Below are 16,088 nucleotides of genomic sequence, written 5' to 3' on the forward strand. Positions count from 1 at the left end.
CTAACACACGTCGGACCCGGGTAGCGTGGGAGGCGGACCTACCAGCCCTGACTGACAACGACTGGACAGAAGCCCTAGCCAGTCCCAGGTACTCTGTGGTCTCCGCCCGGTACCGGCTGATCCAGTTTAAATATCTTCACAGAATTTACTATACCCGCCTTCGCCTCTGGAAGATGGGGGCTATACAGTCCCCCACATGTCTTCGTTGTAACTCTGATGACGTATCGTTTCTGCAAACCGTTTGGAGTTGCGGGGCGCTGCAGCACTTTTGGACGGGCGTGCTGTCTTGCTTAGGGCGGGTGTTGGCGTGGGACCTCCCAGCAGACCCTAGGCTGACACTTCTCCATAGCACAGACAACATTGGGGGTAACAGATACAAGAGACCCCTCCTATTCCTGGGCCTCACCGTAGCCAAGCGAGACATTGCGCAGCAATGGAAGGCCTGCTCTCCCCCCTGGGGTTGCAGCATGGAAATCGGCCTTAGATAAATGTATGTCGGCTGAAGTAGCGGTGTTTCAGGCACGGGGCTGCCCACAAAAACATGGGAAGATCTGGGTCAGATGGGCAAAACATCGGGGCATTGATCTATCTTTCTTCACACAGCCTTTATTACTTGTGGTGAACTGCCAACCACCCCAAATAATAATTCACTTTCTTACATGCTTAATTTATCAACCTCGAAAAGATGGAAAGCTAAGCCATCCTTTTGCCAGAATTCTAACCTGTGGCATGCAGATGCCTGCATTTTTCGGCCTTGAACGCTCCCCTTACTGAGCCCCCCTAAAGCGGACATTATGCACCTTGGATGAAAAGTAGCTTCACTGGGAGCCATCGCATAAGTCAGTTGTCCAGGGAGCTACAGGAGTTACCTTCTTAAAGACCGTATCTGTTACTTTCGGTTTCCATTTTATTTTTTAAGGGTAGTTATGCTGAGTTCCAAGTCCAGCGTTTAGAACAACAGCTGCAGTGAGGCTCTAACCCAATCACCACGTCATCCTGCTCATGTTCTGTCATTGTCTGGGAACAGAGAGGACCTTACTCTCTGTTGAACAGAACAAAGTCTTTCACAAAGATGGATCCGCTTTTCATAACATTGAGGCAAAGATGAGGGTCTAGGCCAACTATCTGCATTTTCATCTGTAATGCCAAAGCCTGTAGGTCACTCCTGAGGAGATTGAACCCCACTCGAAGGGAGGGAAATCTATGATGGTGTCTGTTCACTGGAATTCCTCTCTTAGACTTCTGTATGGCCGCACTTCAGCAAGCATCACATCCAGCTGTTCAACCAAGAAGTAATTCTGCAGTGGGACGAGGTGTGTGTCAACTTCTGTGTCGGTGACCGTATCCTCCTCCCACCTTTCCTTCTCTTCTTTTACTCTTTGCAAGTCCAGTTTAGGCATATTTTGCAGATGAAATGCTGGAAAAAAAACAAGTGTCTACTCCGTTACTATAGTTGTCCAGGGTTGCCATCTTTAGTAGTTTCTCATGTTGCCCACCTCACTTTTGCTTGAGGCTCATGAATGCATGGTAATTTTGCTGTTGTTTTTAATGTGGCATGGGTTCGCAGCCTGATAATTGGGAATGTTTCAAGCATGTGAATCTGACACACTCCACTGCTAGAAAACTTTAGTTACAAATAGCTATTGCATTCGAATTTGTGGACAGTATAGTTGATCACTACTGATTAATGTCCTTTCAGAAAGCCATTGCTTATAGTATGGTTAGTGTACTTGCCACTAAGAAAGGAAATGTATAATATAAATGTTCTTTAGTAAAATGAATGTGTGTTCATTTCGATTTGAAACTCTAATCGGGTACCTGGCAAGCTGATTTGACACAAAGTATTATTATTTTATTACAGCAAAGAAAGAACCCATTTAATGACCCCTCCTTAGAGGTTGGCTTTGAGTTAAATACTGAAAACCATATATCGGAAAATGGTACAGCACATTTGTATGATCTGCCTGAGACAGGTAAGTGTATTTTTTTGCGATCTGTCTTGTGGTTGGTGCAAAGGGCCGTTCAGCTTATTTTATTGTACTGTGGAAGTATGCTGCCTGGCTGTAGCTAACAATCCTTCTTGCCACCTGAAGCTTGCACTGCCTAAGTTACCATAAGCTGCCGTCACTTGACTACTGCATGCCGTGGAAAATGTGCATGCTCACAACTTGAAAAGTGCTTTATTTCTCGGTCACCCCTGTCTTTTATTTTTAAAGTCATAACCAAATGTTCAAATTGAGGGTGGACCTATAACTAAGTCTTACTATGTTTGTGAAACACAAATGGGGCAGGAGACGTTGGAGTTGAGCCTCACATCTGTGATTAAGACCTGCCGACAGATTTTAGTGCATTGCCTCACAATGTTTTGTTATCCAGAATGATGCAATGAGTTGAACACGGAGTCCATTTTCTGGCTTATGTGAATCCTGAGGTGGTTGACCTCCCCTTCCTTTTCCTGGACACAGGCATAAGCGTTTTCTTTCTTTTCTGTTGAACGTTTGGTTGCAGGTTGCAGAGTGCAGTGGTGGTGAGAAGAGAGTTGTGTGGGCCTCTCTGCTGCAGCTGCTGCAGTCATAGAAGATGCCTATGAATCCAGGGCTATGGCTTCTGCTTGTTGTAGTGATTTTGCCATTCACTAGAGATAAAGAAGCGCTCGCCATGATGGGTTTTTTTTTCTCCCTTTTTCAGCCGTCCCAGGCCTCGCCTGCTAAAAGGTTTCTTATCTTTATGGGGCCACGTGTTTGGCCCCATAAAGATAAGAAACCTTTTACGCCAGCAGTAAGTCGGGCAGTCAGTCCAACTGGGACAGCTCTAAAAAAGAAAAGTGTACGTCACTGGAAGTTCTTTTCCAATGGCTGGCCACCGTTTAGCATAAACGGTGACGCCAGCCAATGGAAAAGAGGGGCGGGGCTTAAACCCCGCTAGAGAAAGCTACCCTGAATCATTCAATCTCGCCAGCGAGACTGCGCATGTCTGCGCAGCCTACGCTAGCCGAGACCTAAAAAGCATAGTGATTGCAGTTAACAGCAATGGTGCTAGGCCACAATTACTCCGATAACATGGGCACGCGACTGGGTCCTGACCAGAGCAACGATATGGCGTGTAAGTTCAGACCACTTCTGTCAGGGCCCTTGCCCATACACTTGCAAGGGAGTGGAGTGTCACCACACACCACCTGCACCCAGGCACAGCAGCTACAAGACAGGGTACCACGGCTATCTGAGACTGACAACAGGGGTAAGAGGTTGTTGAAGGGGGCATCAGAGTGTAGATCCGATGGAGATATATGTCCGTCTGGCACTGCGGGCACGGTTACTCCGTAGGCTGAGTCCACTGTGGGATAATGTGTAATGGCTCAGCTTTTCAAGATTTAAACTGTGCCGCAGAACCAGGTGTTAACATGGGAGTTGTCAGAATCTGAAGGGCACCATGAGGCTGTGACTGAGGGAAGACAGTTTGGTTCATTAGTTTGTTTTCAGCTTCATCTTTTCTTCTACAGTTGGTATAGGGCCAGTTGCGGCTCCTGCTTTGGATGCACAATATTCCTCTAATGGAGATTCTCTATAAAACCCAGTTCTACCTCCATTAGTGTAGTCATGCCACGGTCCATACAAACTCCTTGTAGCTAGTTTCCTATCAGATACTGGAGCTTCAGGGTTGTCGATCGGATGTCCTCTTGCCCTATCAGAAGCTGGAATAGGGGAAAGGGGACTACCTTCCACCCAATTAGAAGCTGGAATAGGGTTGAAGTTAGAAGCCTCTGGAGTACTGTAGACAGGCGATTTGGACGGGGGAATTGGGCATCAAGGGCCTGCCCCAGGTAAGTTTGTGTTTAAAGGCCTGAATGTGTGGATGTGTGTGTGACTGTGTGTGCGTGCCTGCAAATGTGTATGTATGTGTTTGCTTGTATGCCTGAGCGCATGTGTGTGTGTGTCGGCGCGATTCGAAGCCTCTGAAAGGTATACTGATTGCTGGGGAGTGCTTTTGGGCGTCGAGGGGCCCCCACCACTCCCAAAATCCAGCCTCCGCTACAGCTCCACCAGAAGCTTAGACCACACATATTAGTTTCACAAATGTGAGATTCAGCTGGGCCGCGTTTAGAAATTTCCCATTTGCTGACCACTTCCACACGAGCCAAGTGAGTTATTCTAGCGCTGTGAAAGTTCTCCTTCACTGGACGGAGTGCGTCCTAGATGTTGTGACTCGATATTTTTTATTTGATTAAGTAATGATTTTTTTTTACTTTCCACTGTTATAAAAAATAAATAAATTGCCAAACAATTGAATCCCGATCAAAAGTAAGTGGAAAGTGTTCAAGCAGCATCGTGCAGTGTAACCCTGGCTGACCTGTGTATGGGTATAGACCTCTACAAACACCTTATCGGGACAGGGCACCGTCAGGAAGAGTGTATACTGACTATAGTTACTGGGGCCTGTCTCCAGGGGTGGACCTATTGACCACACTGGAGGAGAAGCAGGCACGCCGTGCCACATCTTGTACAGCGTGCACAACAGATGTATACATATGCATAGCACAGAATGCACAGCAGACGCACCAGAAAAAACTCTTCACACACAGGAAATACTCGCATGCAACAGGCCATATGTCTAGTTTAAACTAAAGCAATCCAGATAACTTCTTTCCACCCATAACCACAGACTAGGCGGTGTCAAGGACTGTGGCCAAAGATCAAGGGTTGTGAAAATGTGACCAGTGTTCAGTGATTTGCTCCATCTGGTACACCCTGTGAAGCTCAGTGAATGTGGACCAGTGACGCGGGCAGTACTGCACACGAGTTGCCAAATGAAAATACAAGTGGCATGATCCTATATTATGCACTGCGAACTCAGATTAATAGTTTAACACTATGTGGACTGTTTTCCTTCTCCCTCGATACGTGGTGACTTGCTTGAGCGCTTTATCTTCCTGTGAATTCCCCACCTTTCAGTCCTCTTACTTGCCAATATTACATGAACTTAGAGAATGAGTGGAGCTCTAGGAACAGGACCGGTAAGTAAAACTGGGCCTGAAGGATCACCGGAGAGGCACCTGGAGGTGCAGTGACCTACAAGTCTCACCATTGCCTCAGTAACAGAAGTGTCTACACAACATTGCTGATACCTGCTACTAAGTAAGCAGATGTATTTAAAACGAAATGAGCAGAATTTACCTAGTTTATAGATGGCCATCAGGGTTCTATTTAAAGTTTCTCTGCTTGTCGTAGATTCTCTTTCCCCTCCTGAATCCTCTCCAGGACACTCGTGCTCGCTTACTGCGTTCCCTTGTGCTGTCAAACTCGTGATTTCAATTTATGCCCCACCACTTTCAGACTTACTACATTTTAATATGTTGTCGCTCTGTGTTGCTGAAGAGCGAGAGTGGCAAGGCGAGCCCGAGTCTCTTGAGCAAATCTTTTGACCTGATCTCAGACGTACTCGAAAAAACACCGCACACTACAAAACTTGAAGTTGAACAGGAATATACCTTCTGTAGGCTGTTAATGTACTGGGCAACGTTTGTGAAGGTGGAGGTAGCCACATTTCAAGCATCTTAAACCTACTGCAACAGTGTCCTTCATGGCCCAGATGCTTTCTGGTAATTGGGGTCTGTTAGATTTCAACAATTCTTTCCATAGTCTGGTACCATTCTAGATCGGTCTTCAAAATGCATATATTTCTGTGTTCTGAAACACTTCAGAGATGGTCTACGTTGTGAGGTCATAAAAATAAATCAGCTTCACGTTTCAAACTGGTAAAATACCTCACGAGCACGAAGTTGGCACCAGAAGCTCAACGGTCCAATAATTGTAGTTTGTGAAGGCAGGGAGTCCTGGACAGCAGTGCGCACTGCTGAAGCCAACTGCAATGACTCAGTGCATCTGTCTGGAGCCTCCTTTGATCTCCTCCCTTTGCCATATTGTCACAGGGAGAAGCAGGCTCTTGCTGACCACACCCCGCCCTGTGACCAGATGGAAACGGGTGGTGTGCACTCTCGCTGACTGACCCTCTGCTTCGGGAAACACCGGGCTGAAGCCTAATGTGTCCGGTCTGTGTTCAATTAGCAAAGTTGCACCACCGTACGGGGGCGTGCTCCTAAAGCCTGGCAGGCCACTTGGGGCCAGTGCTGAAGAAAGGCAACCCGGGCAAAAAAGGTGATGGCAGGCACATGCACATGTGTCTGCAAAATAGTGCTCAACCTTTACAGTGCTGCTGGAATTTCGGGGTAAAAATATCTAATAAAAAACAAAAAAGACTGCAGGAAATCAGGCGGGGTAAAGCCCCTCAGCCCATTGAAAGGAGCCGCCACTGAGGAAGAGGACCCACATTTCCTTAGTCTATTCAGTGTAGCACTGTGTTTAATCAGGCTTGAGAAGCCGAGCCAAAGATAAAATGGTACTGATGTTTAGCAACGACTTCACTCAACTTGTACTTCCTCCCTTGTCTCACTCAGCATTCATGCAGATTGTTTCAAGGATTTATAAATACACCCCAATATCTTAGACATGCTGCTATTCTGACCCCTCTCTCTCAAAAGGCAAAGTGGCTCTTTGCAATGCTTATTGCTGCTCCTTTTATAAACTGGTGTTACTCATGACTTTGAAGCCAAAAAGTGTTTCACTATTGAGGGTCTGCATGGCCCAAGCTTCTGCTTGTGCCTCGATTCTCAGTTGTAATCACTCACTAAAATTCTGCAAAGGAACTGTGTGGTTTGCATCTCTTGTTGGTGAGTCTCTTGCACAGATTCATCGTCCTATAAACAAGCATTTGCAATACAATCGGTCTCGCCTTTGGGACCTTATATGTATTTAGCTATGCAGCACATTAGCCTGGGTGCTGAAACATCTACTTTAACAGAGAGGGAAAGTAAGCACCAAACTGCGTGACACGCCAGGTATGGGCACACATGGAAAGAAATATTGCCTTTCAGTGGGAAATGGTATAGTCCAAAGCTCTGTTTTTAATATAAAATCAGGGCCTAATACAAGATTTAAAAAAAATATTATTGTCAACTGGTGCTCTTGGGAGACGATTTCTATGGACTGGAATCTAGAGAACGCTAAAGTGATTCTGGAATTTTACTGACTTCTGCTGGTCGTTTTCTATCAAAGTTAAATAAAGGCAGTTGCCAGAAAAATAAAAAAAGAAAGTCCCTCCGAAAAAAAGAAGTTCTGGTATTTTACTGACATCTGCTGGTCGTTTTCTATCAAGACAGTTAAATAGAGGCAGTTGAAAAGAAAAAAAGTCCCTAAGCGGAAGCAGACAAGTCCTAGGGCTAATCTTCAAAGCCCACAAAGTACATACACAAATAAGTATATACTAAAGTATATAAGTATATACTAAAGTATGTACAAGAGGTCTCGAATGCTCGGCCTAAAAAGAATGCAGTTTCATGATTTAAAAGGACAGGGTATTGGATGAACAGTAGCTTCTAATGTTTCTCACAAACAGTGGGAAAAAAAACTCTTGAGTAAATACATCCTAATTAAGAAAATGCTGAACTAATGTCTGCCTTGTAGCCATAGCCATCCAGATCCACCAACAGTGGCGGTCTCAGGCTCACAAACCGTGATCCCTCTCCCAAATCCAAAATCATAGCACTGGTATGTGTTGGAAACAAGGTCTTTACCAAGTGCAAGCAAATGAAAATTCCCCCTCAACTATTGATTGGGTAGTAATCTACAGCATTATTCATGGGTCAAGGGGCCCGGTGCCATTGCACCTTGTGCATCACTGGTATCTATGCCACTGTCTCCATCTAGATCAGAATTTTTTTCTAGAGAGTCATCAAGACTAGGATTTAATAAATTGATCTCTGCTTGAACTTGTTTGCAACCATTTACTTTCTCTACTCTGTTATGCCTTCATGTTTTAATAATCTTTTTATCCTATTCTGTTTCTGTGTTCTGACTGTGCTGTTTTCATGCCCTGACTGTGCCTTGTTTCGCAATAGACATGTTGCAAATCTTCAAGCCATAGCCCCAATTCCTGCAGTCACAGACAATATCCAAGGTGGGATTGCAGGATTTCCCTGCTTATTTGGGCACTGGGTACTCTTAGACCAGGGGTCTCCCACCTTGTCTGTAATCAGAGCTATGTATCCTCAATTAAAATTTCCCAGAGCCAGTAATTTTATTGATGTTGCACTAGTGACTGTAGACACAAAAGAGGTATGCAGTTCCCCACGGTCAGAAACAGGTTATGAAAAAAGTGAAATTCAGTAAGAGGAGGGTATTTCTCTTGTCTGAATTTGGACCCTCACACACCCAGCCCGCTAGGTGTCATGCTTCATCATTGGGTCTGCTCCTCATCGGGTCGGCGCTGCAATACCCGACAGGCACCCATGCAGGGGCACTTTGGCGGAGAGCTTTTGTTCCTTGCCGTAAGGTGCAGTGCGTGTGAGGGGCCTGGTGAGTGTAGATGTAAAAAAGTTACCGCCCGGTTATAGCAGCGTGAGGGGTAGGTCCTTCGCCAATGCACGGAGAAGACGTGACGAGTAGTAATGACCACAATGGAGCTGCTCGTTTAAAGTGACCGGTACCACACTGTTTAGGGTACTGGTTGTGGTCTTGCACTGCTATATCGACCACTACTGATCATGTAGAATTAATTGATATTGGTCCTGACGAATTGCTGTCCACTTGACAATGAGGCAAGAAACCTGTTGACCAACATACGTGGTACCCTGTAACATCATTTCAGGGGCGCGCCACACTAATTTTTAATTAGGAGAGGAACCACACTCATTAAAATTGTTCTAACTGGACTCCTACCTCCTATTTTAAACTCACTTTCTTTTACAGTGAGGGCACGTGTGTAGGGGGGTGTATATTAATTTCAGTTTCATTACTGCTGTGAGGATTCTTTCACATGTACATGAAAACACACATCAGTAGGGTAACTGAGATAACCATAGTGTAAGCATTAATAGTGTTTCAAACTCCCAAGTGCAATGCATACCAGATTCACTGGATGGAATGGGGGAGACCGGGCCGACCTGCAGCAGAGAGGCTGGAAAGCTGCCCCAACAAATGGGAAGCCGGATAGTGATGTGATCAGCAGGTCTGCCATGTTTCATGGAGACAGCAGGTGAATCCCAGGAGGACAGTTACCCAAAATGAAAAAAAACTGAACGGGACACTAGAGGGAGCATACAGCCAGAGCAGGAGCATGTGACCAAGCGAAGTGCGAGAAACCTGCTGTGCAACACATGAAGAAGTAGCTTTAAGGAGCATCCTAATAGTTGCTTTGCTCTCCATAACGGTGTGACCTGGAAGTTCTCCAACCGTCCGTGATCCACATATACTCGCAAGTGTCACGTGGTGGCCCACCATTGCCCCCACGCCCTACATAACGCTTGCATACGTGCCAATGCCAGAGAGAGAATATGTATCCTTTCTTACCACTGGTGAGTCGCACCCCCAACCCCCAATACTTTCCTCGCCATGAACTCCTGGCACCGCTACCAATTCAGTTCACTTCCTAGTTGAGTTCCTCCTAGAAGGTGTTTAGTACGTTTTGCAAGGCTCCAGGTACTGTGGTTCATTTGTTATTAGCTGCATTTTCAGATGTTTAGGCTTAAAGTTCCTGTTGGCAAACGAAAGCTTTAGGATAGCATTTAAGTTGAGCTTTAGGTGTCCGCTCTGTATACATAATGGTAATCTGTTGGTTCTAGTCTCATGTGCTCAGATCAGCAGTGCATCTATTTTGTGCAATGGCATAAGGTGTATTATTTTAATGCATAATATGGTAATTGATAATATGGTCTACTGAAAAACCCGTACAAATATGTAGTTTATATGAATGAATTTGTTTTCTGATTGGTCCTTTACGTCATCTCTTACTTTTTCTTTCATATGTGCTCTCTGCGCTGACGTAGACACTGTATTGCTTTGTGTTGTGGTACTATGCTGTTTTATCAAATGCATGTTTGAAACCTGTTTTACTTTCAATGTTTTATCCTCGCCATTGTACGCATGTTTTCTTTCAGACATTATGGTATCCTCACAGAGAAGTCAACACAGTAAAAGAATTCCAGATGTTGAGCGCGACGAAGACAGTCAGAGCTTTTCAGATGCTCTTGATGAGCAGGAAAAAAAGACCGAGCAGAAGATTCCTAAACCCAAAGTCCGAACAGTGACATATAAAATTGCAGATGCCCAATCAGACAGCGATAGCTCTTTTTCTAAACATGCCAAAAGGAATGATTCCTTGAATGGCACAGGTGCACGCAAGGGCATTTTAAAGAGAAGTCCAAGTTCAAGCTCCACTGATTCAGAAATACTTCGCATTTCTCATAACCTGGAGTCTCAAAGCAAAGCGGTATCGCCCAATTCACCCATTCTTGAACGAGAAGCTGAGAACTATTTACGGAACCCACCTGATCAGTTCTCACAGAACTCAATTGATCGACTAAAACAAGTGCGGTTTACATCTGATGATGTCCCAGATACTCTTCCAGAGACTCCAGACACTCATAAAGGTAGAGAAATAGGCGAGTTTGATTTGCTAGAATCTGATTATGCCAAAAACAGCAAAGATGATATTGATGGACTGAAGCCATTGTACGGTGAAAATGAATCTTTCCAAAATTCAATGCACGCGCATCCAGTGACTGTAGACATGGATTCTGATGTGGCAGCCACCGCATCCGATGAAGAGGATAGAGATATTACACTGGGTGTATCTTCAGATTTGCATATTAATTTAAAAAATGAGGCACCAGAGCAAGTACCTCCGGCCTCCCTTATAATCACACAACCACACCCATCAAGAACTGAACTTTTGCAAGAAGAAAGATCTCCTGTCGATGCGGCCTCCATAACAACCCCCAATCACATCTTTGCTAATATTGGTGAGAATGAAGAGCCCACAAGTGGATCCTTCCTAAACAGAGAAGCATCTGATGTTTCGACCCTTGCGTCCCAGAGATCTACATTATCAATTGGTAAGAAATTGGTTGAGACTGATTCCTACTGAAACCTATCTCATCTAATCATTAATGTTCACTGATTAGGACGTCACTTTTAAAAGAATTGTCGATATGTAATTCTCCACTAAGCTAATTTCAAATGAAGTATGATGGATGCTTCCATATGAATTGGTACATGGGATGTTTAAAATGATTTATCTACTTTTTGGTGTACCTTAGCATAAGGCATGAACGCTACTAATAGAATTTCTTTCTTGGTTTCACATGCTTGCCGCTGCTTGCTGTAGAGTATTATCTAGCCATATGGACCTTATCTGATTCTTTGGGTTAAGGTACACAATTTTTTCTTTTTACACATCTAACTGTTCCGCTCGCAATTGTGATCACTAGTACTAATGGTGGTGCATGTTATTTGGGAATTGAATCGCGCTTGCTATAATTTTTATTTGCATATAAATGTGATTAAACAGAAATGCCAAGATCTTCCAAAAGAAGAGGACATCTATGACCAAAATGGCTATTTGGAAATATTTAATTCCTAAAGTTTGTCAAATATAAGTAAATTCTTAATAAGATTACTACGGGACACCCTCAAACATTTCTTATTTAGGATTTCAAAATAAATTGTTTGCTTCCGGTGTAGAACATCGAGTCATAAGCCATAAACTAAAGTAGGAACAACACACCGATGTCATGCATTTCTAAAAAAAATTAATCATAAAAGGGACGCATAGTTAGTGTAAATCCCTTCATGTTCTATTTCTTCCCAATCTGGAAAGGCAACTCTTTGCTTTGTGTTTATAGATCAGCAACCTGTGTATACCAAGATTAACACCACTCGCTTGTCAAAATTGGACTTGTCAGACGATCTGCAAGGTAAGTTTAAAAAAAATTGTTTTTTGAGATCCTAGCCCTAAATATTCTTTGAACGTAGGCAGATAGATATGGTGGTTAATGCAGGCAGGTAATTTATCTGTGTCATATAAGCTTGAGACAGAATTTGGGACTAACAATGGCCAAATAACCTTTGCAAATCCTGCAGGAAAAGAATCCATAGATGAAAGTGAACCATCACGCAAGACTGAAACCATGGTTATGGAGAACACCAAGCCTAAAAATGATGACAACAGAGACAATTTCAATGTACCACAGAATGCCAGCCTTTTAAAATTCAATGCAGATGTACAAGAGAGCAAAGACAAGACATTTAGAACCAGCAAACATTTTAGTGGTAAGTTTGAAAGTGCAGCTAATGTAGGGCTCTCGGGAATAACCAAATCAGTAGATCGGCCTGAGCTAGCAACACACAATTTTAAAGAATTGCAGGTAAAAGCTACAGAACCCCATGAAAAGGAGGTCATTGTGGGGAAGAGTTGGGGTGCAGGGAGTGATGGGACTACTGATTATTTGATAAACAAAAATGAAGAGGAAAAGTCTACTTTAGATATTAGAAGCAAAGCAAAGGCTGATAATGTTTATTCTGATAAGCAGATCCTTAAAAGTCCACAACAAGATGATTATGAGAAAGCGAAGCACTGTAAAAATAGAAATGTAGATGATATTAGCTATCCTGTTTCGTTATATAACACACATGTTGGTGAATCTAGAAGTGATTCTCTTGAACAAGATGGCACAGCAAATAATGAAAATATCACTTGGAAGAGTCACGCAGTTGTAGATCATAAAGAAGCAGCAAAATTGCATGTAGTTAGTACTATCAATGCAAGTATGAAGCTCCCTCAGAATGGATTATCTGAAACTACAAGGCTTTCCAACCATAGTGAGCATAATCCAGTGTCATTTGAGAATGCTTCTCCTCCACAGGATATTATAAGGCAACATAGTCAAATTGATTCTGGCACACATAAAAGGCCCACTGAACAGGAAATGGGTGACTCTGTTGAAACAACATGCTTTTCCCCAGACGTACCAGGCCTGCACCAGGTAATAAAAGAACACCCTCAATCTTTTAACAAAACAAGTAGTATTGACGGAAAGATTCACCACAAATCTGCAGTAAAAGGACAATATAATATTGTTGAAGGTGCTGTAAAAGACATTGTAGAAATTGTAAGCAAAACAGAAGTACCATCCAAATCCAATGTAATTGAATTTAACATTGCATTAATGAAATTAGAAAGTGAGGCAAATGCACCATTAAACTCTGGTAAGGTGTCCTCTGCAGATCAAAATGTGAATTCTCAACCTCTAGTCCAAAATAGTGGCAACTCTATAAGCTTAGTTGATGAAGCGAAAGAACTGTTTACTGGAGAAGTAAATACCTTGAAAAAATCTACATTATTCCAGGCACAAGAAGAAATCCAGCAGTCCATGAAGTGCCATGTAGTAGAAGCAGTCCCTCAAGAAGTAGTCGAAATAATGCAAAGGACTGTTGCTCCTCCGAATTCCACCCCTGATGAATTTGACCGCAAGCTAGAAAAGTTGCACAGAGAGGAGTCTGCTGAATTATATCTGCATTATCAAAGGCATGAAGGTGTACTCCAAAAGCCCATATCTACATGCGAGAAACAAAATGCCCTTGGCTACTCCAAAGAGCCAGCCGAGAAAACCTGGCCTCCAACAAAGTATGAGGCCGAAGAACTAAACACAGAGTTAGAAAGCGAGAATGAGGGATCCACTTTACAATTACTTCCAGAGGTTCAGGTGCAGCACAGTCACCTAGATTCCCTCAATAATGAAGTTAATGAAGTTATTTTAAAAACCATTGCTCCACCAAAATCTGATCTCGATGAATTTAAAATTAACTTGGAAAAGCTACATATGGAGTCCTATGTGCCATTAAATGCAGCACAACAGACCGCAAATGAAGTGTTAAAAATGGAGAAAAAATATGTCGGAGAGCACCAAAATTTTCCTAACTATCCTACTACCGTGATTGAAGACCAAAGCATGGCAGAACAGCACACTGAACTTGGAGAAATAAAAAGTCAGGGAGAGGAGCTGCTTGAACAACGGAAATCCCCAACACACAACAAATCAACTAGAGAAGAAGGTTATCTTAAATACCCTAAAGATAAGTCAGTGGCACGAGAAGTGAAGGAGGTTATTTTTAGAACGGCTGCTCCACAAAAGGATATCAGTCTGTTTCATAATGGTTTACACAAGCTGTCCACTGAGGGCTCTGAGTCTTCATTTACCATGGATTTAAAACCAAGTGAAGTAGTTAGAATGACAATTAACCATTCAGAAGATTCCCAGAGACCACCACCTACAGAGACTGTAGAGAAATCAGTAATCCAATCAAAGATAGAGCTTGGTGAGTCAAAACCTGATGTAGCAGAAGTTCTGAGACGGTGCCAACAGTACCCTAGAAAACCAAAAGCGCAAATGTCCACTAGAATTAGAAATGTAAAAGGGCACCATACTGAGTTACGAGAAGTTGGGTTGGAATTTAGTGGTCCACCAAAAGGCACTATTGATGAATTTAAATGTGATTCAGAAAACATTCAAAACCCAATTGTACATGGATCATTTCCAGTGCTCCAGAAGTCTACAGGGAATATTGAAGAAAAAATATTTCCCCCCCATAAAAGCCCTCTGGAACTGGCAATGGGAGAAGAGATGTTGTTTGTGGAGAAGACTTCCATAGCCCCAAAAGCTTACATCAGTGATAACCCTACCTCATCCCCTGTGCATCTTGAGGATGTTCCTATCCCGATGACAGTTCAAGAAAAGGATTCTACAAAACAAATAGTAAGTGTTTTTCAATACTCGAAGGATGAAGCTGTTAAAACATCAATCATGTCACCAAAATCAGAGCTTCTGGAGTTCAATGTGGAAGGGCAACAACACTCCAAATCCCCAAGAAAAAATAGTGTATTAATAATAAAAATAACTGATGTGCAACCCAACTTTGAGCATGGTGCATCAAACACTAGTGTAAATAAGTTACTTAATGAGCCCTCTCTGCTGCACAACAAAATGTTTAGAGAGCAACGGTCAGTTAGTCATTCTCAGGAAGTTCAAGAAGTTATAGAAAAAGCCGCTGTTCCCACAAAACCTGATGTGAGTGAATTCAAAAAAGGTTTGCAACAGCTTCAGGAGGAGGCGTCGGAGCCTTTGCAGGACAGTGCAGCTGAAATCCCTAGCATGAGTCCACCACTGCAAAACGTGAATGAGCTTGTCACAAGTGTTTCATCAAAGCCTGTTAAGGAAGGGAATACTAATATAAATAAACCTATGGAAGTTTCCACTCCATCGTGTGACAGTTCGTTACAGGAGCAGAACTCAGTCCAACAACCTGAAGAGGAAGAACATCCTCAGGAAGTAACAGAAGTTGTTCAAAAAACGTCAGTTCCCACTAAGACTGAGCTGGATGGCTTTAAAATTGGCTTACAGAAGCTTTGCCAGGAGGCATCTGAGCCACTCTTGCCAGAGGTTCAGAAATCTCCAGGCGTTACCAGAAGTCAAGAGCTTTATCTTCCACAAGAACAGCAGTGCTATATTGAAGGCTTTAAGGAAAACACAGCAGGAAAGATGGCTGTGCCGCGAATAACCAATGCCAGTACTCTGTTACACGACACATTAGTATTGGAGGAAAAAGCATCTCAACAGCTGAGTGAAGAAGTGAAAGAAGTTATTGAAAAAATTGTTTCTCCAGCTACTGATGTCAGTTCTTTTAATGTTGCTTTAAATAAGATGTTCATTGAGGCTTCACATTCGTTTCAAGTGGCTCAGGAAGACACTCTGCAGACCAAACAGGAAGATGATAGTTCAATAAAGCAGTCCGATAGTGATGAAAGTACAACTGTACCACCAAATTCTGACATTATGGCACTCCAGGTAGGTTTAGAGAAGCTGCAAAGCGACACCATGTTGTCAAAATCCCTAGTGCATAAGAATTCATATGGCATGGCTAACTCGTCAGAAAAAAATTCTGAATGCCCAGAAAATGAAATGATGTCACTAAAGGGAAAAACAAATGCTTGCCCCAACAGTGACTGCAGGGAATATAAGACTAGTGTAATTAAGCTACGGAAGAACACACAATTGCAACAGCAGGAGCTGATTAATTACAATAAGGAGAGTGAACCCCCCCAAGAAATAAGTGAGTATGTTATAAAGACTTTTATTCCCTCTAAAAATAACCTAAATGAATTTAAAATTGCTTTAATGAAGCTTCAGGAGGAGGCATCTC

At 43.1% G+C, this 16,088-nt stretch overlaps 1 protein-coding gene across 21 annotated transcripts in view; it reads left to right on the forward strand.

The window, feature by feature from the left end:
• The window catches only part of SYTL2 (synaptotagmin like 2), a 462,890-nt gene that overhangs the window by 271,669 nt on the left and 175,133 nt on the right, over nucleotides 1-16,088 (forward strand). For 14 of the 21 annotated variants that reach the window (XM_085623168.1, XM_085623176.1, XM_085623172.1 and 11 more), the window contains 4 exons: nucleotides 1,862-1,973; nucleotides 9,989-10,945; nucleotides 11,735-11,806; nucleotides 11,973-12,161. In XM_085623168.1, coding sequence (XP_085479294.1) covers nucleotides 1,862-1,973; nucleotides 9,989-10,945; nucleotides 11,735-11,806; nucleotides 11,973-12,161 — 1,330 coding nt within the window. The remainder of the gene's footprint in view (nucleotides 1-1,861; nucleotides 1,974-9,988; nucleotides 10,946-11,734; nucleotides 11,807-11,972; nucleotides 12,162-16,088) is intronic. The other 7 variants (XM_085623180.1, XM_085623182.1, XM_085623184.1 and 4 more) reach the window with 3 other exon arrangements.

This window comes from Triturus cristatus, chromosome 8, assembly GCF_964204655.1.
Source record: "Triturus cristatus chromosome 8, aTriCri1.1, whole genome shotgun sequence".
NCBI lineage: Eukaryota > Metazoa > Chordata > Amphibia > Caudata > Salamandridae > Triturus > Triturus cristatus.